At 39.6% G+C, this 27038-nt stretch overlaps 1 protein-coding gene across 6 annotated transcripts in view; it reads left to right on the plus strand.

The window, feature by feature from the left end:
* The window catches only part of efcab14 (EF-hand calcium binding domain 14), a 90129-nt gene that overhangs the window by 31213 nt on the left and 31878 nt on the right, over nt 1-27038 (plus strand). For 4 of the 6 annotated variants that reach the window (XM_078561230.1, XM_078561234.1, XM_078561231.1 and 1 more), the window contains exons 4-7: nt 1589-1687; nt 3648-3758; nt 11691-11882; nt 16703-16786. In XM_078561230.1, the coding sequence (XP_078417356.1) occupies nt 1589-1687; nt 3648-3758; nt 11691-11882; nt 16703-16786 (486 nt within the window). The remainder of the gene's footprint in view (nt 1-1588; nt 1688-3647; nt 3759-11690; nt 11883-16702; nt 16787-27038) is intronic. The other 2 variants (XM_078561232.1, XM_078561233.1) reach the window with 1 other exon arrangement.

Consider the following 27038-nt stretch of genomic DNA (forward strand, 5'->3'; position numbering starts at 1 on the left):
AATTAAATAGAGAAATAAACACAATTCCTTTAGAATCTGAACCAAAGAAAACTAAACAATCAATCACATTATTGAGAAGATATTATAGACTGCTGAACAATGAAAAAGAAATTATTGATTTTTAGAAAAAGATATGTATTAACAATATGCAGTAAAACTTCTGTTATCCTGCACTCTACTAAACTGAATTATCTATGAACCAGAATTCTGGGGTTGGGTCTGCTTTTTGACTAGAGATGTCTCTCACCCCTCAAAAATCAGTGCCAACATTCATTTCCCATCAGTTCCACACTCTCACAACTTCTAATAATTGTCAAACTCGCTGGTAGTTTTCAGGGGCCTGCTCTCGCTCTGACCTCAGCCTCCCGCTGTTGTTCAGCACCATGGTCCCTTGGCGCCGCTTACTTGATTTGTGTGCTCCTGCACACCTCAAGAACATCCACATCAACACAAGATCACCCAGGAGCTTACTGATTGAATGAAAACACGGAACTCACCTTGCATCTTAATTAACAGGCACATTTGATGAACCGGCACCTCCTATTCCCGGAGCATGACGGATAACGGATTTTACTGTCGATATAATTGTAGAGGATTTTAAATAGAGAGACTCTGAATAAGCAAACATGCCTGATAATAAAAAATAAAAACCAAGACAAATACAAATATTATAAGAAAGCTACAAAGAGAGAGATTATAAAGGCTGAGGTTGAGTACAAGACCAAAATCATGGGCAATATTTCCTGTGTTTTGCTACAGGAGAACGCATATTATGTGGGTGTAAAGCAATATAAAGAAGGATGGAGAACTGCAGTGTTGAATCTTATGTCTATTTTGTATTGCACACAGATTTATAGTGGGAATCTAAAGGCTATTGTAATGAGGTGGGTTGGGGAGATTTCTACCTTAACCAATTCATTTTCATCCAACAGTCCAAAAGATGCCAATTTTTTTTGTGATTGCTAAGTAGTGGGCCTTGGACCCCAGTGAACAGGTCCTCTCCTTGGCAGAGAGGGTTTTGTACTGAATGCCTTCTGACTGGTGTTATGGACAGCAACCTGAAAGCACCAACAGCAGCAAAGTTTTTGTAGGCCTCTTGAGGTCATTGCACAAGGAGCACATTTCAGATGTGCTCTGCATACCTGGTACCCAGGAAATATACTTTGGAATTAATTAGGAAAATGTAGATATTTAATGGCATACAGATTCAGAGGGACCTTAGTTGAGAAATAGACTTTGCAAGATGGCAGTGCCAAGTAAAGAGATGCACAAACTTGTATACATCAAATCATTCAAAAGGTAATTTGGGGGAAAAGATCTTCAGTGAGCGTGGTTAGAATGATATTTTTGTCACAAATTGCTGCTGATACAGAGTCTGTAAATTTTTAAAAGGGAGTTAATTGCTTAAAAAATGATGTTAAGGTATGTGGGGAGAGTATGCGTGGGATTAGACTAGGTGGCTTGTGGGAAACAGACTAGCACATATTTAGCCATATTTGAGGTGAAACTGAGAGTTGAATTAGCCTTTAAATCTGATTGTTAATTTGGTTATGTCAAATTCTAATACAAGTTCTTGTTTTGTAACCAGATTAGCCAACTGAATTCAGCTGTTGCCCATTTAAAAGCCAATGTCAAATCAGCATCCGACTTGATCAACCTTCCAGTCACTCTGGAAGAACTCCAGAAGGTATGTTTTGTAGTTTCCTATAGTGTGATCTGGTTGACTGAAAACTCTCTAATGTACCATATTTGTTTTTTTCACAATTGATGTTGGGAGAAGTCTTTACAAGTTTTTGCTTTTGTGTATTTTTATCATAAAAAAATATCTCTGAGCTTCACAACTGGGGCTTGGACCTAAGTATGATGGAGGATTAGCCCTTTCAGAAAGCTACTTTAAAAGAAACTTTTTAAGGGGAAAATATTACTACTCTTTGGAATGGGACAATTTTAACTTTGCATACATATTGCAGGCTTATAATAGGAGAAATTCTATCAGCCATGCGTCATTTGAGTAACCTCTTACAAAGAGTACTACACGGATCAGCATTTTGATATGTCCTTGTAAATTGATTGGGAGTGATATAGCAAGGTTCAGAAAATTATTTAGGGAGAGGAATTCCAGGATATGAGTGAAATGGTTGAAGGCTCTGCTCCTAAAAGTGAAGTAAACCAGAGTTGGAAGATGGAAGAATGTTGGCAGGATGTTATTACAACAACTTGCAAAGATGGGAGGCGTGAAGCCATGGGGCAACTTGAAGAGAACAAGAATCTTGAAGTCAGTGCATTAGGATGCCATTTGAGACTACCCATATGGGGATAAGTGCACGGAATGATATTGATGTGTGGGTTTTGAATGAGTTGGACTTGTGTACACTGGGAGGTGAACCACAAGGCGGCCATTGATGAAGTCAAGTGCAGAGCCTTTACATTAAATATACACAATTTTAAGCAAGTTTAAATTGGTCAAGGTGGACCAAAGATATTTAGGCCAAATCACAGCCAACAACCAGTAACAGTAAGTAGTTAGGAAGGCAAATAGTATTGCAAGAGGGTTGCAGTACAAAAGTAAGAAAGGCTTGCTGAAATTTTATAGAGCTTTGGTGAGACCAGACCTCGAGTACCTATGTACAGTTTTGTTCATTTTGCCTTTGGAACAATTTACTTCCATACTGGATGAGGAGGCATGGGGGATATGGGAGGGGCTGTGGAGGGAGCATGGAGGATATGAAGGCACATTGATAAGACCGTATAACTATATCTATCAAAAGGTTCCCAAAACCAGACAATGGTTTGCAACTCGAGTGTCGTAAACCCCGTCTCCTCTCAAAAAGGGCCAACTCCGTGAAAATAATGGGTCAAAAATGCCCACCCCAGCGATGGAGTAGGCAAGGATGTGGTTGCTGAGTGCATGCTTTCTACCTACACGTTTATCCTGGTACCATAAAATCCCATGTAACAGGAATGAAGGCAGGAAATCTTGGGATTTGGTGCTGCCTGCCATTTTTAAATTCACCTGCCCCTGTTTCTGTTCCGACATGGATGGAGGCATGAAAATCCGGGCCATAGTCTCAGGATGAGGGGTCAGCCATTAGGACTGAGCGGAGGAGAAATTTGTTCAAACGTTTGTGAGCCTATACAATTTTGCTACTTCAGAGGGCTCTGAATATTCAGTTGAGTATGTTCAAGACTGAGATCGATAGATTTTGGTGCATGAAGGAAATGGAAGGATATTAGGATATGACAGTAAAGTGGAGTTGATGTAAAGATTCAGCCATAATCTTATTGAATGGAGGGGCAAGCTAGATAGCTTATATGGCCTATTTCTGATCCTATTCCTTCTGTTTTTACGATCTAATTCTCTACCACACAGCATTGTGGGAATACTTTCACCACATGGATTGCATTGGTTCAAGAAGAAAGATCCCCATTGTCATCTCAAGGGTGGCTAGCTATGGGCAGTAAATTCTGGGCGTGCCAGTGATGCCCATATCCAGAGAATTAATATTAAAGTAAATTGACCTGAATGTATTAATGCTCTAGTAACTTCTGGAGTCAAATGCTCTTGATTATTGTAAAATAAAACATGTGCTAATAAATTGCAGAAGAGAAATATAATTTAAATGAATTGACTACGTTGATTTTTGCAGAGTGTCGCCACAATCGGGAGCACACTTACCAGTGTTCAACATGACGTTGATACTGTACGGACTGCCTTAGAGAATCAAAAGAAAATAGTGGAGACACTTCAACAAAATAAGGTGAGGACTGTTGTAATTAAAAAGAATGAGGGTCAAAATGTATCGTACTGGGAGAATGTATTCTGCTGTGGTAATTGCTCTTCAATGTTCTAGCAAAATCCATACATACCTAAAATTGTTAGTACATGCAAAATCGCATCTAATCTGCTGATGAGATTGGGGTGTTAATGAGAGTTGGCAGAACTACTATAACACAGTTATATAATCCTGTTGGATTGAAATTTATAATTGGTATTTCTATAAATACTTGTAAGAATTTAGAAGAATAAAGTATTGCGGTTTGACAAAGTCAGTACCACAATTTTTCTCTCAGGCAATTTCCCTTGTTAATCAAACAAAATTTCTACTGATATTACACACTAGTGCAAATAGAGTAATCAACAAAACGAACCACAGAAACATTGTCTCATTTACTCCTGTGAATAACATGTTTGTTAGCCAAAGTGTCAAATTAATCTTATTTTTCTATATTACCAAACCAAAGATTCAAGTTGAGCTTTCTTAATATTGTGGTAGGTATGGACATTGCATAGTGTTAGAACATACAGGAAAGTAAAGGTTCAATTTCTGGTTTGTTGAGTTATGTTAATCTAGACCAGGGAGGAGTGTGTTACCTTGTTGGTTCTAATTGTCCCAGGTTGAAGAACAAGAAAGTGAGATATGGTTCCTAACACTTATCCAGTGACCCTCTGGAAAATTTGGTGCAGATAGGGTAGTAAGGGTGGGTGGGAATCATGCCTTATTGAAATCCCAAAATCTATTGTTATGATCTTGAGGGAGACCATTGACTTGTAAAGAGAAATTCAAATTTCCAGTCATTTACTGAAAGGGTTACACCACAATGTTTCAAGTTTTAAACAAAAAAAATTTCTGTACAGGAGTTCAACCAAGCAAGCACGACTAACTTAAGACAACATATTTTGTAAACACATATTCTTTAAGCCCAAAAATCTCTCACTACACTCCTTGTTCTACTGTTATTTCCACCTAAGAATTCCTCATACTTTGCAGGATCCTGAAGGTTCCTTTACTTCTCCTGGGACCAAACCAAGCCGTGACACATTTCTCAGGAATTCGCATTGATTCTCCTCCGTGTTCCTGCTTTTTGCCAACATATGAGATATCTTGAGGTCCTTCCACTAGCATTCAGTTAGGCAACCCTCTAACTCTCCTTAAGCACCTTATTGTGGACACCAGAGTTCAAGAATGGGCTTCTCAGTGCCACCTTGCATAGCGGCCTACTGCTCCTGGCAGCTTTTTCTCTTTGCTGTTCCAGCTCTAGACATAAAACTGCCTTTGTCTGTGGAAAATCACGCAGATGAACCCAGAACAAAAGAGTACCTCCCTTGCAACTTATCCCCAAGGCAATGTAGCCCTATGATGTCACAGATAGCGATTTCAACTAATTAACTTTGCTTTCCAAAACATGTCCTTTGATCTGACAAGTATAAGGATACTTTAAGACCTTTTTTTTTAACCATTTGTTTTCCAACCTTTCTCTGATCTGGGAAATTACATTAATAATTTAAAGAACTGATGCAGACAACTGTAGACTCTACCAAGACTCAGAAAGGGGTCCCCCATTGGTCAGCGCTTTCCTACTTCAACTCTGCCCATATTAAATAAATACAAATCACCCTTTGAACGGCAATTACTTCATATCTGTTTACTAGCTTCTCACCAGAAGTTTACATTTAACTTTGGTTTGGGAATTGAATTGTTAAAAGATATGTCCCTACAAGATATGAATCGTGAAATTAGACATTTTCACCATACTATCAATGTGTATTTTAGACTTGAAATATAGTGATCAAGAACTGTTGCCGCCTGTGGATCTGACCCCCAAATTGATTTTTCATCTTCAGGGAGGAGGGAAAAGAGTGGAAAGCAATTGGAAAAAATTTTAGGAGGAAAACAAATCACATTGAAATGCTTATGTGTTTTTATAATGAATTGCATTATTATTTCAAATGAGCAAAATTTTCCTTCAATCATATATATGACCATCTATGTATCCAGGCAGAGATTAAGGAAATTATCTCAATTTTTGAGCGCTCATTTTCCATTTGGTATATGCACTTGTATGAAAGTATCAAATTCCATTATTAACCTAAATCAAGTAGAAAAAAGCATTACAAATGCTCTTAAAACTGGACGCAGGGGGAAAAGTGATAATTATCCTAGCTAATAAAACTAAAAACTATTACAGCTACACAGCATGCCAGTTGGCACTTAGGAAAGACAGGTTAATGTTTCAAGGTTAGATGCCTATTTTGATCTGGAAAATAAGCAAGCCCTCTAATAGGACTGAACAAAATGAAAGGGGGAGTGGAGGGAAAGGAGAACAGGTGATAATCATACTGTCCTTATGCATTCTCCTATCAGTCTTTAGCCACTGTGACATCAGCTGCCTAAGGCTTTTTTCACACTCCTTACTCACTCTTGTTGATAGCATGCTTGGCTCTGAGTTAGAAAGTTGTGGCTTCAAGTCCCACTCCAGGACTGAAGCACAAAATTTAAGGCTAACAGTCCAGTTCACTGCTGATGGAGTGCTGCTTAATCATTGTCTTTCGGATGAGACATTAAACCGAGGTCCCGTCTGCCTTTTCAGATCATGTAAAAAAATTCTGTGGCATTATTTCAAAGGAGAGCAGCGGTGTTATCCCTGGTGTCCTAGCCAATATCTGCCCATTCATATCCATGACCCATCTTGCACCCATTGTCACTTTAAAAATTTCAGATTAGCTTTGCTGTTTCATCTTCATGTGTATACATTTCCTCTACACCTCAATCCAGATAGTTTCCAGTTCTTCTGCTTCCTCCAGCAATGGTCCTACCATACCCATCCATCAATTCCCTCCTTTAATTGAATGAAATTGCTCTAATTTGTTTTATATTTTGTGATGACCTTGGACCTGGAATCTGTACAGGAAGGAAAATCTGTAATTTCTGTAATTGCCTTCAAGAATGTTTGGAAAGGACTTTATCCATTCAAGGGATGTGGGCTTTGCTTGCTATGAAAGTATTTATTGCCCATCTCTAATTGCCTTTGAGAAGGTGGTGGTGAGCTGCCGCCTTGAAACGCTGCAGTCCATGTGGTGTAGGTACACCCAAAGTGCTGTTAGGGAGGGAGTTCCAGGATTTTGACCCAGCGACAGTGAAGGAATGGCGATATATTTCCAAGTCAGTAAGGTAAGTGGCTTGGAGGGGAACTTCCAGGTGGTGGTGTTCCCATGTGTCTGCTGCTCTTGTCCTTCTAGATAGTAGTGGTCGTGGGTTTGGAAGGTGCTGAGAAAGGAATCTTGGGGAATTTCTGCAGTGCATTTTGTAGATGGTACACACTGCTGCTGCTGTGTGTCGATGATGGAGGGAGTTGATGTTTGTGGATGAGGTGCCAATCAAGCGGGCTGCTTTGTCCTGGATGGTGTCAAGCTTCTTGAGTGTTGTTGGAGCTGCACTCATCCAGGCAAGTGGGAGTATTCCATCACACTGACTTGCACCTTGTAGATTGTGGACAGACTTTGGGGAGTCAGGAGGTGAGCTGCTCACTGCAGGATTCCTCGCTTCTGATCTCCTGTAGCCAGAGTATTTATATGGCTAGTCCAGTTCAGATTCTGGGCAATGGTAACACCCAGGATGTTAACATAGTGGGGAATTCAGCATGGTAACGCCAGTGAATGTCAAGGGGCGATGGTTAGATTCTCTTGTGTTGGAGATGGTCATTGCCTGCGAATATGTAGTAGTAACACGAGTGGTATTTGCCGCTAACAGGATGCTGCCATCAAGCCAAAAAGATGTTCTGCCTATCACACAGATGAGTAATGTAGTATATGAATTTCAGTTCCACTGTGATGTTAGGTATGTAGGCCATATGTCCCAAAGACTGGTGGATCGTTTTAAATCGCATGTCCCTACTGCTGTTTGCAACGGGCAAGGTGCAGACCATACCCAACCAGCCAGTGTTTGCATAAGTCAAAACACAGTATCCAACATTAGATGTGATTCCCCGATTGGACAACGTTTGCTAAATAATCCTCAGTGTGCTAAAAATTGCACTGACAGCCAATTAAAGATTGTTAATCTGGCTAGCAGTGTGGCACATTTGCGTGTACTGAAAGCCATATATGTTAAAACACAGGGCCCTGTTCTTTGCAGACTAGAAGAACATACACACATGCTGCACCTATTTCATCTGAACAAAATAAGTGATAGCCATTTGCTGGTTCATACCTCAGGGCAATGCCTTGACTAATCAGAGTCAAGCTGCCTGGTTTAACTTTCAAGCAATGCTTGGCAATTAACTGTTAGTCACCATTAACTGGTGCATTCTCCATGGCACTGCCTCCACCAATCAGAGCCCACTTGCCAACCAATCAGCACTCTTCTCATATTGTATTGATATTCTTGCAATTGTCCTGATTAGTGCAAGATGAAAAGCTTTGACAAAATGTCTTTTTTCAGCAATATTCAAAAAGGTAGTGATTGTTTAAGAAACCATATTTTTAAAAAATGCATGTAAAAGTTCATGTTAGTTGGCATTGTTTTGTAAATAGTTTTCTGTAGCAGGTGGTACTCTTATAGATTCTAGAAGCTATTCTTTCCATCTGTCTTTGCTGAGTGGTACATATTTGGCAATCTTCTCCTGTACGGAGTTCTTCTAACAGTCAACTTTTCTCAATTTTGCAAATACAATAATTTGCGTCTTGGGCTAATGATTAGGGCAAAATTGTAACCATTGAATAGACCGATGAGAAACTTGAAAAAGATAATTGACCAAATCTTGATGAAGGAGCAACTTGCAGTGTGCACTGTCAGTTTTAGCTGTGCTTTTCAACTCAAACTATTTGCTCCATGGCTTGCTGGCGTGCAGTTTGACAATGGTATGGTGAGGGTAATGGGCATCTAACATTTTACTGAATGATGGGACCAACAGAGTAACTCCATAACTGGTGAGATTTAAGGATTGAAAATGACCCAGAAATGAGAGTAGGAGGGTGAATTAGAGTAATTGGGTGCAGGAAAGAAGGAAGGAGGATTTTTGAGAAAAAAACAAAAGTAAGAAAAAATGTAAATTTGAAATGTTTAAAATCTTGACGTGCAAGAATGAGACTCAACAGTTTAAATTGTTCCCTTTGTGAACGGAGAGTTTGACATTATGTTAATGATCAGTAACCATGTCACTCGATTACTTTATTAAATGTGAACCTTTATGGAAGTTTATTAGGAAATTATTGTGCAAATCCAGCAAGTTTTTGAAAACGAGATGCTATTTTGTGTGAGGCAAATAGTGAGGGTGATGTAAATCAGCCAGCAGTTTCTGGAAATTCACAACTCGGTGTATCAGTCTAATCCTGAATTTTACATACTGGCTGATTTGCATCATTAATATTTGTGTGCGTTTTCAGGAGTTTTTTTTCTAGGAAGACATGCGCTTGTGCCTTCCAGTCAGTGTTGCAAATAGAAGTATAATACTAGATGTTACAGCATTGATTGCACTTTGTTGTATTGGAAGATTGGTAATTAAAAACCATGTGGAAATATTAATTATTTAAATCTAATCTTGGCCAATCTCTTAAGCCTTTCAAACTCCTGTTTGCCTCAAATCATAATACCCTTGTACATCAAAGAATATGCTGCATTTGTGCTAGGATAAGCTGAATTTGCTGTCTTTTAGTTGAAATTAGCTCTGCATCAGGTTCATTGTCATTTATTGACATGAAACGAATCTTGACCTGTAGTTAGCATTTCTATAATAGGAACACGAGTAGGCCATTCAGCACGTCGAGCCTGCTCTGTCATTCAATTAGATCGCGGCTGATCGTCTGCCTCAATTTACCCAATGCTACCGTACACATTGAGCTCAGGCTGAGGTTTGTTTCAGTTTTTGTGGCTTTAAAGTTCTTACATGCGGCTGTCTGTGGGGACTCCCCCAGTAGTCTGATCTCTGCGGAAGAGCCTTTGAACCTTTGACCGAGCAAATCCCTTGACCCAGAAAAGTTGAAGGGAGCGATCAGGAAAAGATGAAAGTGCAAGAAACTGGCGATCTCCATGTCCCTTGTTTAAGTTTTTTAGAAAAAGGTTAACTTTTACCATCTATTAAATGGACAATGTGGGCAAAAATTGGGCGTATTGAATGCTTCAATATCGCAAGTACATACACTGAAAGGTTTAATGTTTTGAGGAGGCCTCTCTTAACACAAGACTTGCATAGACTAGACTGCCTAATAAAATAAAGAATGGTATTTTGGAATGACTGTTTCTCATTTCCTTGCATTTCTTACAAATTATTTAGAGTGGAAAGGCAGAGGAACAGCCTGAAAAAGATGATGAACTGTTAAGTCAATCACCTGTGGCAAATAAAAGTGCACTTTCTGAAGTTCTCTCCCATTCTCTTGAAGAAAATGAGTTATCAAGGCAAATCTCGCAAAGTGATGGCTTCAAACAGGTTTTTTATTCACATGGCTGGAGAAACAGTTATAGTTAGATATTGAGATTAGCGATCCACTCAATAGCTTCAGCTGTTGTTATGCTACCAAGAATAGATCTCTCAGGGCAGAAGTTCAGTATATGAGCAATGGTCTGACTTGGATGGCCAAGGTCACAATTTGAGCTGTTACTCGTGATCCACTTGTGGAGCAAGTGGCCAGCTCTTCCCTAGCCTGTCCTCATTTCCCACGAAAGGGGGACTTTGGCCTTCACCACTCTGGGTCAGTTACCAAGTTGCTGTCGACGATGTTTGCAGTTAACCATGAGTTGCACCATCGAGTGGTGGTGCTGTTTTCAATTTGTAGCGTGTGCAGTGTGTTGTAGCAGGGACTACAGGATTTCAGGTGAGCCTGGGTTATTTTCTTTGAGGTCCTTTGTCAACGGGAGCGTTTTGTTAGCCGTCAGCCTGTGGAGTTCTTTGAGGATGTTTTTCCTGTGGACAATTGGAGGTTCAATATGTGCTAGCACAGGAAGCCACTTGAGCTGTGTTGATCTCACCATCTCAGAAATAACCCTCAGTGCTTCCCAGAGGTGGTTATCTACCACCTTTATGTGGTGGGTCCTGCACCAGGTTGAGCAGCAATAGTCTGCTGTTGAGTAGACTTGGGCAAATGAAATGGTGCATATGGTGTTGGCTCTGCTGCCCCAGGTGGTACCTACTACTTTCTGTATGACTATCTCATCTTGACCTTGGCTCCAGTGTTCTGGAGATGTTGCCAGTGGGTTAATGTACGGTCAAGACTGATGCCAAGATATTTTCCCATTGTGTCATGGGTAAGTGGTCAGCCAGAGAACTGGACATTTAGTTCTTCCCTAGCCAGGTGGAAGGTTGAAATGACAGCCGTGGCAGTGTTTGGTTGATGTCTCCATTTTCTGAAGTAGGCTTTCAGAGAGCTTAGATCTTCAGTGAGTGTTTCCGCAATGTTCTGAAGCTCTTTAGCCTGGAAAGCCAGGGGCAAGTCATCAGCATATGTGAAGAGCCATGACTTTGTGGGAGGGAGGTCACTGATATAATATATATCAATAACTGATCCATGTGGGAGCCTGTTGGTTATGCTTGGGTGGCTGATTTGATCTCCAAGGTGCGCACATAGCTGTTGGCTGCTGATCATGGAGTTGATTAGTTGTAGGGTTTTCACACAGCAGATGATTTTGGAGAGTTTCAGCAGATTTCTGTGTGTCACAAGGTGTTATAGGCACAGGGAGGGAGGGGGAGGGGGTTGGGTGGGGTGATTTGTTGGTGGCATTGCTGCTTCCAGGGTGAGACTCGGTCTGTTTAGCAAGAGCCACTCCAGGACCTTGTTATTGACAGCGATGGTGCAGTGTGGCCAAGCTACAAAATGTAGATTTTCACATAATTGAAATTGGGTTAAAGCAATAGTTTTGTTAATACACTGTTCAGTAACTCTTTTCTTTGATCACATTTCTTATTTTTCTATGTTTCAGGACATCTTGGACCTGCATGATGAAGTGGATAAGGTGAATGCCACCCAAACGTTTTATCATACACACAATGACCAAAATCTGCATCACATAGATTTAGCAGTTAGTAATCTCAGCCAGAGAGTTATTTTACTGGAGAACAATTTACTAACTGCCAGTAATGCGACTAAAATCGAGAGCGTAAATGGCACTGCGGTAAGTGTAACGGTTTGAATTTGGAATGATAAGAGCTGGTACTGCAGATCATTTGTATTGTGTCTTATTAAAACTGTATGCCTTTTGAATGTGAGACTGAATGTATTAAAAAAATGCTAATGGATAGAAATAGGGGAGAAATATTTTGAATAATGAAACTGCCTTCATCCTGGACCCACCATGTATAGTGACTGCTGGATAACTATCAGTAGATAACAAATTTGATTCAAGGGATAACAATCGTGGAGTTTGTCAGCGAACAATCCACGAGATTGAATTATTGCCCTCAGTACTGCGGCAATATATGCGTTTTCATATTTTGATCTAGTTAACTTTCAGGGAATTGGTGTTGGGAGACCTCCAGAATTGATGGAGTTGTGATGGGAACTTTTCAATAATATGTTGGAGAAGAACTCTCCAAATAATGTGGATTTGTAATTCGTTGAGCCATCACTCATGTCTTAGTTGATTTATAGAAGACATTGTGGTTTGTTTTTTTAAATGTAAACTTGCAGTAGTGCATAATCCTAATTGTTTTTCTTCAGTGTCCCATAATTCCTTCCAGATAGAAAATAGATTAGAAACAGTGCATGCAGATATGGGTGGGGGCAAGAAATAACAAGGGGGAAATGACATTGGTGAGAGTAGTCTATCTAACACTAGCTATACTATAGGACAGGGAATAAATCAGGGGATAGAGGGCACGTAAAAAAGGCAGTACATTAATCATGGGTGACTTTAATCTTCATGTAGATTGGGAAATTCAAATTGGCAGAAGTAGCCACGAGCAAGAATTCATATTGTATTAGGGACAGTTTCCTGGAACAATGGATCCAACCAGGGGTCAGGCTATTTTGGATCTGGTAATGTGTAATGAGGCAAGTTTAATAAATGATATCAGAGTAAAAGATCTCCTGGGAAACAGTGACCATAACATGGTAGAATTTAGCATTCAGTTTGAGAGTGAGAAACAACTGAGCTAAGCTTACATAAGGGTAATTACAAAGGAATGAGGGCAGAGTTGGCTGGAGTGGACTGGGAAAGGAGCTTAGCAGAAAAGACGGTTGATGAACAATGGCAGACGTTTAAGAAAATAGTTCATGACTCACAACAAAGATATATCCCAGTGAGGAAGAAGGATTCGAGGAAGGGGATAAACCAACCATGGTTAACCAAGGAAGTTAAGAATAGTATCAAATTGAAAGAAAAAAACATACAATGTGGCAAAGAATAGTAGTAAGACAGAGGATTGGGAAAGTTTTAAAAACCAACAAAAGATGACCAAAAAAAAGAGGGAGAAAATAAACTTTGAGGGTAAACTAGTGAGTAATATAAAAATGGACAGCAAGAGCTTCTTTAAATGTATAAAAAGAGAGAGGCCAAAGTGAACATAGGCCCCTTAGAGAATGAGGCTGGGAGATAATAATGTGGAACCAGGAAATGGCAGAAGAGTTGAATAAATATTTTGCATCAGTCTTACGGTAGGAGATACTAATACCATTCCAAAATACTAAATAATCAAGGAGCAAACGGGAGGGTGGGGGTGGAAACAAATACAATAACTATCACTAGACAATAAGTACTAGGGAGACTAATGGGGCTTAAGGCTGATAAGTCCCCTGGACCTAATGGGTTGCATCCTAGGATATTAAAGGAAGTAGCTACAGAGATAGTGGATGCACTGTTAGTAATCTTCCAAGAATTCTTAGATTCTGGAAAAGTCCCAGAGGATTTGAGAATGACAAATGTAACACCCTTATTCAAAAAGAGAGAAAAAAAACAGGTAACTATAGGCCAATTAACTTAACATTTGTCATTGTGAAAATGTTAGAGTCTATCATAAAGGGTGTAATAGCAGAGCATTTAGAAAAACATAATCTAATCAAGCAGAGTCAGCATGGCTTCATGAAGGGCAAATCATGCCTGACAAATTTATTAGAATTCTTTGAGGAGGTAACAAGCAGGATAGATAAAGGAGAACCAGTAGATGTAATTAATTGGATAAGGTACCGCACATAAGGCTACTTAACAAGATAAGAGCCCATGGTGTTGGGGGTAGTATATTAGCATGGATGGAGGATTGGCTAACTAATAGAAGACAGAGTTGGGGTAAGGGGGGAATTTTCAGGATGGCAACCTGTAACTAGTAGAGTGCAACAGGAATCAGTGCTGGGGCCTCAATTATTTACAATATATATTAATGACTCAGATGAGGGAAGTGAATGTCCTATTGCCAAGTTTGCGGATGACACAAAAATAGGTGGGAAGGCAAGTGATGAGGATGACACAAGAAGTCTACAGAGGGATATAGACAGGTTAAGTATGTGGGCAAAAACTTGGCAGATGGAATATAATGTGGGAAAATGAGAGGTTATGCACTTTGGCAGGAAGAATAGAGGAGCTGAATATTATTTAAATGGAGAAAGACTGCAGAAAACTGCAGCACAGAAGGATTTGGAGGTCCTTGTGCATGAATCACAAAGCTAGCATACAAGTTCAGCAGGTAATAGGGAAGGCAAATGGAATGTTGGCCTTTATTTCAAAGGGAATGGAGTATAAAAATAGGGAAGTCTTGCTAAAACTATACAAGGCACTCGTTAGACAAAACCTAGAATACCGTGAACAGTTTTGGTCCCCTTAACTAAGGAAAGATATGTATGGCATTGGAGGCAGTCCAGAGAAGGTTGAGTAGGTTGGGCCTGTATTCATTGGAGTTTAGAAGAATGAGAGGTGACCTAATTAGAATATATAATATCCTTACGGGACTTAGGTAGATGCTAAGATGTTGTTTTCCCTTGTGGGAGAGTCTAGGACCGGAGGGCATAATCTCAGAGTAAGGGGTCGCCCATTTAAGATACAGATGAGTAATTTCTTCTGAGGGTAGTAAATCTGGAATTCTTTACCTCAGAGGGCTGTAGAGGCTGGACTGTTAAGTATATTCAAGGCTGAGATAGACAGATTTTTAATCAGTAAGGAAATAAGTGTTGTGGGGCAAGGCAGGAAAGTGGAATTGAGGATTATCAGATCAGCCATGATCTCATTGGCACAGCAGACTCGATGGGCCGAATGGTCTACTTCTGATCCTACGTCTTATGATCAAATGTGAGGCAAAATAACCCACAAGTGGCTAGAGAGCTATTGGGCAATTTGACTTGAATTTCATGTCGTAGTTGCAGTTATTTTGGGCAGTCTGTGCACCTTATCTGCTATTGTGCTAGGTTTGTAAACATCAGCTATTAATTGAATACCTTCCCCTTCTGGCAATAGATGTTAACACCATATTAATTCAGATCTAGATTAGATGCAGGTTAAAAGCTTGCTACGCTCACAACAGTATGCCTTGATCAGCAACCATTTGGAAGCTTCGTGGCAGCTTGGAAATGAGTATAATTTCCTGCTTGAAGTTGTGCAGAATTTGAACTGATTTCATTGGGTATATCGAACTCTCAAAGATCTTTTGCTTGAAGAAGGATATTTGATTGGAAGCGTTATGGACTAGAAAGCCACACTCTCATTTCTTTTTGTGTATTTAGGGAGGCTGAGTGTTAGTTTAAGAGCAAGTGTACAGGACTAATGTTGGTGTCAAGATCAGAGACCACTTAACTATCTCAGGCTTGCCCAACATCTGAAACCATTGGAGTAGGTTGATACCTTTGGACAAGTGGGATTATTTTTGATCATTTCATAACTCCGATGAAAGGAACAATTATTTCTTTAATATTTTCTGATTTAATGTCTGAGAACTGACTCCTTTTAAGGTTATTTTTAGCCAATCTGTTAACAAAGTTCTAAGTTAATTAATGCTCTTAGTTGAATTCCTGTGGTGCTGTTCGTGAGTGTAAAGTAATTGAGGGCAACTGGTATTTTCTCATCATGTGGGTAATATTTTTCTTCAATCTCTATTTTTTTGAAATGTATGGAATTTTAGAATGGAATTGTCTAAATTTAACTTGTTTTCCCTTTTAAAATCCCCAACTATGGACTTTTTAGTATTAGTGATAAATGTTCAAATAAATTTAAAATGCTAATGGACAGCAACTTGCATATTCTATACATAAGCATCTTTGACATAGTCAAATATCCCAGGGTGCCTCAATGGCATAAAGGAAGCTGACCCTGAGCTGAAGGAGAGGAGGAGAATGTGTGATTAAGATCTTGGCCAAAGAGAAGAGGCTTAAAAAGGTAGAGAGGGGGTGGAAAAGGAGGAGGGATTTGGAGAGAATTTCAGAGAGTTGGGACCTAGGTGTCAGAGGGCACAACTGTCAATGCTAAGGTGATGGGCAAGAAGCTGGAGTCAGATGAACAGAAATTAGGATGTGTGGTATTGTAGGGCTGAAAGACGTCAAACCCTGCATGGATTCTTTTTCAAAAAGAATGACGGGTTGGACAGGAGCAGGAACACTTACACAATAGAATTGGAGCAGCAAGGTTTTTGATGAGCTGATGTTTACAGATAGTAGAGGATGAGTGGCTGGCTAGGAGAACATTGGAGTAACTTAGGAAATGTTGGCATGAATGAATGGCAGATGAACAGTGCACTTAAAAATAGTGAAGTGCCTGGAATTTTTTTAGATATCCAATTTTAAAAAACTCAAACTCAGTCTTCTGTTTTGCCTTGCCCAGTGTCTTTTTTTGAAAGCTGAGTTAAGAATGAAATAGCAGATTGTTAATGCACTTGAAGTGATTTGATGAGATACTGTAGCTGAAAGGCAACCTTACATACTAAATAATCTTTTGCAGGGCATTCAGATGAGTTTGTCACTGTTCATTCTTGACACCAGTAGCTCAAGCTTTAATGGGCCTATTGTGGTAAATTGCAGGTGGCTCTGGTGAATAACTCTCAGGAAATAGTCAGTTCAGATCAACCAATTGCGTTCAAAGCACAGAAATCTTCAGGACTAAATGTAAGTAAATTTCTTCTGGGTGTTTGTTTCCAACAACTTAATTTGCTCTTAGTCTTGCTATGGAATAGTAAGACTAAGGCCAAATGGTGGTCGCCTGTGCCATTATGCCTTTGAATGCAGGTTGATCTCTCAGCCTACATTCTAAGTAGTCGAGATGTTTAATGCTAATCTGATTTTTTCTTTAAGGCCACTGATTACTTAATCCCCTGTGGAAATTAAGGCCCTTGGGTTAGTTGGAAGTTGTTCTTTTGAGCAGGAAATTAATGATCACCTGGTAATCTGCAAATTTCTGTCACTAAGTGAATCTGAATATTCCCTAAGAAAAATGGAGTGTCTTTTTAATATAATGCTTTGTGATGTTTTGAATGTATTGGACTGTACTATATGCAAGTGTTATTTTTCTATACATAACTGAAAACTGAATGATACGCCACTACCTTGTAAATATAATGCATTATTCTGCTCAGACATCCTTTTAAGTCTGCAAAGTTCAATTGTCAAGTGAACTGGTTTGGTTTTATTTTGAAGTCCTTTGTAGATTGCTCATTATTTTCAAACTGTAGGTTGAGATTTTTCTCTTTAGCTACTTGGGTATAAAGCATTGCATTGGTGGAACCCACGGAGGATAATCAGTTTAGAGAAATGACATACCCAAAACACACTACCTGTCCAATTTCTCATTCTTTAATTTAGAACACATCAGGAAAAATCAGTAGTAACTGCTGTTCTAGTTTAAGAAAGTGATAGTTCAGGAAAGGATATCAAACTCAAGCTTTCAAGAGAGACTTGGGCTTCCCAATAAAAGTTGAGTGAGGATGCTCAAGACACAAAACTCTAGGTGAATAGTCATACGAAATGTGTATTTTATTTTAATAAGTTATTTTTGTCCTTTTATCGGAAGACTAAAGAGGAAGACTACTGGATGAACTTAATTTCTTTCACTTCTCTCCCCCCCGCCCCCAAAAAAAAACTTGGCGAATTGATTGGCTGTGCTTCTGTGCTCTCATTGATAGATTCAACGGCTGGCAATAGCTTGATAGTTCCTAAGTTAATCAGAAATCTAGATAATATCACCAATAAGAATTTCTATTCATGCTGACACTAAAATTATCAGCCATAAGACTAGCTTTTAAAAGTCCAGATAAACCTGAATTGCCTAAATCAAATTTATTTTGATATGCTTAGAAACGAATGATTTAGTTTGTTATACTTATGAGAAGACATGCTATTACCTCTTGTCCACCTCTTAAAATTGCCACTCTTTGATGTCGTTTTAGCTACAAAACAAACCAAATACCAATAATGCATTTTAGCAAGAGCAGGTGACTTGACATTATAAAAGCTACTTAAGGTGTCTCTTTCAGCATCAATTTATTACAAAAGTATAATGAGCCAGCAGAACAAATACACTTAATAGACTTTGGAAATGTCAAACTATGCTGCTTGTAGATATGCTAATTAGAACACTTGTACCTCATAAGGGGGAATTACTGCCAATAGTTGTTTCCACAAAGGCTTCTCAACTACACCCAGTTGATATTTATTGCTTGCCCAGCAGCAAGAGGCTCTTAGCTTTCAGATACCTGTACTGAAGGTCAAATACAAAATGAAACCAGATTTATTGCACCACCTGCTCCTCTCAAATATGTCTGAAGTTGGGAATTCAAAGACTTGGCTTAGAAAAAAAAACTGAACCTAAATGCTAACCAAAAAATTCATTGCAGCCAGTGTTTTAAAACTGCAGAGAATTTTTAATAATTAATATCAATTTTCAAAGTTATGCTAATTGGGTTCTGTTTAGTACATTGGTTTATTTCTGTGTCACAACACCAGAACTAGCTCTGTTGTTGGTCGATCAAGCAGAAGTTTGATCTGGTGCTGAGATCTTCATAAAAACTATAATGTGCATTGATGGGATCTCACTGATGCATGTGGAGAAGAGTGCTGAGTATGAATTTGGGATCAATCTTATGAATTAAAACTCTTGGTGTAGAATTTACGATGGTTGTGTTGGTTAGGAATTTGGATAAGGAAATGTGTCTCACATGTTATTCTTTAATGACCTGTAGCTGATTTCCCAAATTGCTTTGCTGCTGTGCAAATCCTACACTAATCCATAAAATCTGCACACCTTATTTGATTTGGATCTGAATGGATTTAAATTCCTTATGCAAAATAAGTGGAAGAAATGTTAATTTGTGCACATCTGTTGACACTAGAGAAGTCTTTCCTGCCAAGTGACCTATTTCTTCCTTGTGGATAGTAATGTAGCAGTTTTGCAAGAGAATTCCAGGTCTTAAAAAAAGTCTTCTGGAGAATAGTTCTGGCAGCCTACATTCTTTGTGACTGGCCAAATTAGTATCATGGAGACTCTCATTCAAAAGAGGATGAATATTTGAAAACACCACTGAGGACTGATGTGTAACATTGAAGTCTCCCTTTACTACCTGCAAAATTCACATGTAACTTAATGCAGAGATTGTAAGAAAAATGTCACCAGTTTTTCCATCCTACTAGCTTGTCTTATGACCCCTTATGTGTCTGATTCCTTAACATTTTTAAAAATTGAATCCATGCTGGCTTGATCATTCCATATAGGTCTAAATGCACACTAATTTGATCTCAAGTTATGGATGATATAGATTTTGCCCACAAATGCTTGGCTAGCTGTCTATAGTAATCTGGTTGTTTCTTCTCCTTTCTTGAATAGTGATGTAGCATTGGTTGTCGATTATTTGATATAAGTTGCACATCTAAGATGGATTGAAACATTTTGAGAGGTTTTGTTTTCTCCCCTCTGACTTCTGTCAACAAGTTAGGGTGCATACTATAAAACTATAACTTATGCTCTTTGATTTCTGCTAACCCTTTTGACCCAATTCCTTTTCTACTCTTAAAAGTTGTTTGAAATGCTCAGGTTCACCTACCTTCTCATTTCCACCCTCATTTGTAAAAACTGTTGCAAAATAGTTAATTGATATCTCATCTATCTTCCTGAACTAAATTATCCCCTCGTTTATGTATCTAATCTTTTTTAATTTATTCTTCTACTTTGTGATATGCTTATAAAAACTAAAGTCTATTTCTTTTCATATCAGTTGCCATATTTTCATGCCCTCTTTTAGTTCTTTTAATCTGCCTGTTCACATCCAAGCTATACTTTCTGCATTGATTTTCTTTATTGTTATCCCTAGTTTTGTTATACACTTCCTTTTTAAACTTTAGTTTTAATCTTAGCTAATCAATGGGACTCTCTCTAATCTACTATTTTTTTATGTTTCGTGGTGCTTTGGGGCTCTTTTCTGCTGAAGGTTAATTTCTAAAAGTAGTTATGTTTCATTTTTACCGGAATAGAGCTTCTAAACAAGAATATTGGGCATCTTTGTCCAGAGCACTACACTCGTTCTAGTCTTTGTTTTATTCCTGTAGATGGATGAGGTGCTGATTTTCCATGGTATAATATATTATAGTAAGACAATTTCAGAGATGAGAAATTTCCGCTGTTTGGTAGATTTTTGATTTTGGCACCTTTTGAAATCTGCCATTTTAAATATACATTCTGACCTTCAGGGCTAGTCTTAAGATTACCGGGGTTTAAAAAAAAGCTGCAACTTTGCTGTCAGTCATGAGAGTGGGAACTGACTGCAGAGCTATGATTGGAGGAGCAGCAAGTGTGGAAGGGATGGAATCTATGAATAACTGTTCTTCCAGTCATAGATTCTCTTGCCCTTGCTGGCTGCTCTAGTTCCTCCAATCAGAGGTTCCCTTCCTTCCCACTCTTGCTGCTTCCTCAGGGACAGAATCCATGATTGGAGGACAAGCAAGGGCGGGAACCTGTGATTGAAACAGCTGGAGCAGTGAGCATGGGAGAGACGGAATCTGAGATTGGAGGAGCAGCAAGATTGGGAGGGAGTGTGTGATTGGAACAACTGGACCAATGAGCATGGGATAGACAGTAGAATTGAAACTGAAAAAATACTTTTCCCCAAGTTGAAGGAGGGAAAGAGACAAACCGTTCTCTCAGAGCAGAACCTCAGAACTTGAGTTAATGGGCAGTTGACACTTTTTACTCCCTTTGGAATATTTATATTTTACAATCCTTTTTAGAGTTTGTTTGGTGGGGTGCAGGTCTGTTCCTGGCAGCCACTGGGGAAGGTGCACTGAAGTATCATCTTAAAATTATTTATGAATAAACTGGCCCCTCCCCACCCTCCTATTTCAATATAAAAGAAGAGAATTAGGAACTGGGCACTGCCATCAGTGGATTTGGAGGAGGGAGGAAGGCAAAGATGGCAAAGGATTCAGTGCAGGCAGAGCAGCTCTGGCTATGTCAGGGAGAGAGAGAGAGAAAGAAAGGGAATGTGAAAGGGAGACAGGGGGAGAGACACAGATGAGAAAGGAGAGGTGATGTTGGCAGGGAATAAGGAGGCCCCTTGGGGTGAGAGAGAGGGTGTGGACAGCAGGCAACATTGCTCATTTTCACACAGCTTATTTTAAGTATATGATTTCCCAACTTTTTTTTAAGAAGCATCCTTTTCTCCTTCTAAAACTCTCCTCCTGGGCCTGGCTTTCAAGTTTGTAAGCTACTGCTGAAACAACAATAATCAAACGAAGAAAGTTAAACCCTTTCCAATGGCTTTCTTCCTCTTTTGTATTTGTCCACAAGAAATTTCCCTCTTTTTCCTCTTTTTGCTGCCACCTCTTGCTCCCTTCACTCACACACTCCTCCTCCCTCTCTCGGTATCACTGATACTTCGGTAGGGTTGATATTCTGCTTTATGATGTGGTAACTGGAAAGACAGCATGCCTTCCAGATCAGGTAATTGTTAGATTTAGAGTCCAAATGTGCCTAACTGTATTCATCTCAGGGTACTTTTACAATTCCACCCATTTGAAGTAGCCTAGAAGCATTTGCATTTCATGATGGATGATAAAATGTCCTATAACTTTCCAGCCCCTCTCACTGCAGTGACCTTGCTGCTTTGTGCTATAACTTGTACGTGATTCCTTGTCATAAACAATTTTCAGACCCTTTTGTCTTTGGCCGTTCCCATCCCTGCAATATAATCTAATGGAGGATTTTTGCACTGTGGAAACATTTGTTTTCTGTGTGCCTGCTAGTTGCAGCTGATGCTCATGAAGCTGAAGGTCCTGATGCTGTTTCAGGCTGAGTTCTGATGCTTTCCTGGAGGGACACATCTGTGATCCAGATATGTGTTTGAGAGGTTTTAGCTAACATGGAATAGATTCTTAAGTTAGCAGCAAATGTTACACTGCTACATACAAGATTACTAGAAAAGACCACAAATGATGGTTCTCGAATTGATTTCCACACCCAGTTGGAGATGTTAAATACAAAAACGAGTAGTGTAACTCCAACCTGCATATGAGTCTGCAGTCATTTTTATGGTGTCTGGTTGTGTAGCATGTTTATATCCCACTCTTAAGATGTGAGACAGTTAATTATGATATTTAAATCAGGAGGTCACAATGTATTTGAGATCCTGATTTAAATAAATGCTGGCTGACGGTTAAATGGAGGCAAGAGAAGCCAAATCAAGCAGCTAAGTGCTTCTCATAACACTGCTTATGAGCCAGAAGAAGCAGGAATGCTCCCCATAGCCCTCTTGTAAACTTCTTGCCAATTGCAGCCTGTCCCTGCTGCTAGCTGGTTAGTCTGGCTGGCTATCTGGTGGGAAATGAAATAAAAATAATGATGAAGGTCTTGCAGTTAAATTTGTCAGGACCCAGGATTTTCAGGTTTTCCCCCCCATAACCATTCTCCCTGTGCTCCCTCGCCAAACTGCTGATAAATTCTGGGCTTAGTTTCAGTTATCTAATTTTGATGAGTTTGATAATGGGAGAAGTTTTGGCTGGATACTTCAATACTGCGTTTTTTTTGTGTGCGTTTTAATACTAGTACGTCTTAAGGCTTATTTAACACGAAAATTGTGCTAAATGTTGATTTGACACTGATATGAACTACAAACAGGAGTAGACCATTCGGCCCCTCAAGCCTGCTCTACCATTCAATAAGATCATGGCTGATCTGATTGTGGCCTCCACTCCACTTTCCTTCACATACCCTATACCCTTTGGCTCCCTTGTCAACCAAGAATCTATCTAACTCAGCCTTAAAGAAAATATTCAATGACTCTGCCACCGCTGCTTTCTGGGGAAGAGATTTCCAGACTCAGGACCCCAGAGAAAACATTTCTCCTTATCTGTCTTAAATGGGAGACCCCTTATTTTTAAACTGTGCCCCCTATTTCTAGTCTCTCCTACAATGGGAAACATGCTTTCAGCTTCCACTCTGTCAAATCCCCTAAAGATCTCTTGTTTCAACAAGATCGCCTCTCATTCTCCTAAACTCCAGTGGATACAGGCCCAACCTGTCCAACCTTTCCTCATAAGATAACCCCTTCATCCCAGGAATCAGTCAAGTGAACCTTCTCTGAATTGCTTCAAATTTATTAAATAAAGAGATCAAAATTACAGAGTACACAGTACTCTAGATGTGGTCTCACCAATACCCTATACAACTTATATGTTCCATTCCACTTGCAATAAACGACAACATTCTATTTGCCTTCCTAATCATTTGCTTTATCTGCATACTAACTTTTTGTGATACATGTACCAGGACATCCAGATCCCACTGTACCTCAGAGTTCGGAAATCACTCCCCATTTAAATAATAGGCTGCTTTTTTTCTTCTTCCTGCCAAAGTGGACATGTTCACATTTTCCTATATTATACTCCATCTGCCAAATCTTTGCCCACTCACTTAGCCTATCTATATCCCTTTGCAGACTCCTTATGTCCTCTTTACAACTTACTTTCCTATCTATCTACATTCAGTCCCTTCATTCAAATCATTGATATAAATTGTAAATAGTTGATGCCCCAGCATTGAACCCTGTGGCACTCCACTCGTTATATCTTGCCAACAGGAAAATGACCCATTTATCCCTCCTCTCTGCCTCCTGTTAGCTATCCAATCCTCTGTCCATGCTAATATGTTACCCCCTACACCATGAGCTCTATTTTGTGTAGTAACTCTTAATGTGGCACCTTGTCAAATGTCTTCCAGAAATCAAAGTGTAGCACATCCATAGGTTCTCCTTTATTCACGTTGTTGCTTCCTGAAAGAACGCTAATAAATTCGTCAAACATCATTTCCCTTTCATAAAACTTGATTGCATTGAAATTTTAGGTGCCCCACTGCAACCTCCTTAATAATAGAATCCAGAGTTTTCCCTGTGACAGTTGTTAGGCTAACTGGCCTGTAGTTTCCTGCTTTCTGTCTCCCATCTATCTTGAATAGAGGAGCTACATTCGATATTTTCTAATCTGATGTGACTTTTCCAGAACCTAGGGAATTTTGGAGATTTCAAACCAATGCATCTACTATCTCAGTAGCTACCTATTTTAAGACCCTAGAATGAAGTCCATCAGGACCTGGGGACTTGTCATCTTTTAATTCTAATAATTTGCTCAACAATCCCTGATGATTGTAATTGTTTTAAGTTCCTCCCTCCCTTTACACCTCTTAATGCATACTTATTTCTGACAGTGAAGACAGTTGTAAAATATCTGTTAAATCATCTGCCATTTTCCATTATTAATTCCCCAGACTGTCACTGTGGAGGACCTTCATTCACTTAATCTTTACCTTCTTAAGTACCTGTAGAAACTTTTACTATCTGTTTTCAAATTTTTAGCTAGCTCTCTCTTGTACTCTAATTTCTCCCCCTTTTTTAGCCATTTTTTGCTGTTTTCATATTCTGTTCAGTCTACTAACCTCCCACTAATCTTCACAGAATTGTAAGCTTCCTCTTTCAATTTGATACTATCTTTAACTTCCTTAGTTAGCCACAGGTGGGATGTCTTTCCTTTGGAGTCTTTCTTTCTCACTGGAATACATGTTTGCTGCGTGTTACGAAATATCTCCTTAAATGTCCACCACTGCATCTCTACCAACTTAGCCCTTAACTTAATTTCCCACTTCACTTTAGCCAGCCCTGTCTTCATGTCCTCACAATTGCCCTTATTTAAGTTCAAAACACTAGTCTTGGGTCCACTCTTCTTTCCCTGAATACGAAATTCGATCATGTTATGATCACTGCTACCTAGGGGCACCTTTGTTATGAGGTCATTAATTAATCTTGTCTCTTTGCACACTATCAGATCTGCAAAATCCTGCTCTCTGGTCAAGAAAGCACAGCTCTAAGAAATTAAAATGATCAAAAACACTCTGGCAAAGGTTTCCTCACAAGCCCCATTATTTCTTTTTTGGGGGGATGTGGGTGTCACTGGCTAGGCCAGCATTTATTGCCCATCCCTAATTGCCCTTGTTCAGAGGGCATTTAAGAGTCAACCACATTGCTGTGGGTCTGGGGTCACTTGTAGATCAAGTAAGGACAACATATTTCCTTCCCTAAAGGACATTAGTGAACCAGAAGGGTTTTGACAACAATCAGCAATGGTTTCATGGCCATCATCAGACTTTTAATTCCTGATTTTTATTGAATGCAAATTTCATCTGCCATGGTGGGATTCGAGCCCGGGTCTCCAGAGCATTACCCAGGGTCTCTGGAATACTAGTCAGTGGCAATACCATTATGCCACCAACTCCCTGTAAACTCTGTCCTACAGTGTGGTTACTGTTAGGGGGCCTATAAACTACTCCTACAAGTGACCTTCTAACTTTAGTTCTAATGTAGAATCAGTAAGACCATGTGTCTCTATTGTACCAATGCCATCCTTAATTTACAGAGCTACCCTTCCACCTTTTCCTACTTTCCTGTCCTTTCAAAATGTTATGTATCCTTGAATATTCAGGTTCCAGCATTTGTCATCTTGTAGCCATGTCTTTGTAATGGTTGTCAGATCATACATATTTATTTCTATTTGAGCAGCTGATTCATTTGTTTTGTTACGAATGCTACGTTATTCAGATACAGAGCCAGAGCTTTTAAATATGTCTTTTTACTATTTTTGCAATCTCTGGCCTTATCTGCTGGTGCACTCTGTCCCTTCCTGCCATGCTCTTGATTATCACTTCTCTTATTGCTACCTGCTCTCTTGCCTTGTCTTCTCTCTTCAATTGATCACATCTTCCTATACTTGACTCCTTGCCCTCACTATTCAGTTTAAAATCCATCTCTACTGCCCTAGTTATACGACTTCCCTGAACATTGGTCCCAAAGTGGTTCAGGTGAAGACTGTCTCAATGGTTCAGCTCCCACTTTCCCCAGTCCTGGTACCGGTGCTCCATGAAACTTATTTATCCCACACCAATCTTTCAGCCACACATTCAACTCCTTAATCTTATTTACTCAACGCCAATTTGCACATGGCTTGGGTAATAATCCAGAGATGATTACCTTTTGAGGTTTTGTTTTTTTACTTCCTAAGAAAAGCCTCTTCCCTACTCCTACCTTTGTCGTTGGGACCTATGGGAACCATGACCATTGGATCCTCCCCTTCCTACTGCAAGTTTCTGTCCAACCCAGAGCAGATGTCCTGAACCCTGGAACTGGGCAGGCAACAAAGCCTCCTGGACTCTTACTCTCAGCTGCAGAGAACTGTGCCTGTCCCCCTGACTGTATTGTCCCCTACAACCACTATGTTCCTGTTTACTCCACTGCTTAAATGGCCTCCTGTCTGTGTGCCATGATCAGTTTGCTCATCCATCCTTCAGCCCCCACTTACATCCATACAGGTTGCAAGCACCTTGACCCTGTTGGACAATTGCAAACACTGAGACTCCTCCACTTCTACCTTCTGGTTCACCATACCTGCCTCGCTCACTGTCGCACCCTCCTGTCCCTGACCACTGACCCCAAATCAGAAGACCTTATCCTAAGGAATGTGACTGCCTCTGGGTGCAAAGTGTCCAGGTACCTTTTCCCCCTCCCTGATGTGTCACAGTGTCTGTAGCTCGGTCTCCAGCTTGATGACTCTGAGCTGAAACTCATCAAGCCGCAGGCACTTGCTCCAGACATGTTTTTCCTGGATCACACTGGCATTCAGGAGCTCCAGCATTCTGCAGTCGCACATCACCTGCCATGCCATCTTTATTATGTGTAAATTTATTTTTCTTAATTTATAATTAATAAATACTGCTACTCCCAGTAACCTTTACTACTGTTAGTAAACCTGTCTACAACTATTAAACCTTACAATTACTAATAAATTACCTGAGTTTTGAAGATAAACGAGCAAAATATTCATCAGCCAATCACTT

The sequence above is a fragment of the Cetorhinus maximus genome, chromosome 17, assembly GCF_964194155.1.
Source record: "Cetorhinus maximus chromosome 17, sCetMax3.hap1.1, whole genome shotgun sequence".
In the NCBI taxonomy this organism is placed as follows: Eukaryota; Metazoa; Chordata; class Chondrichthyes; order Lamniformes; family Cetorhinidae; genus Cetorhinus; species Cetorhinus maximus.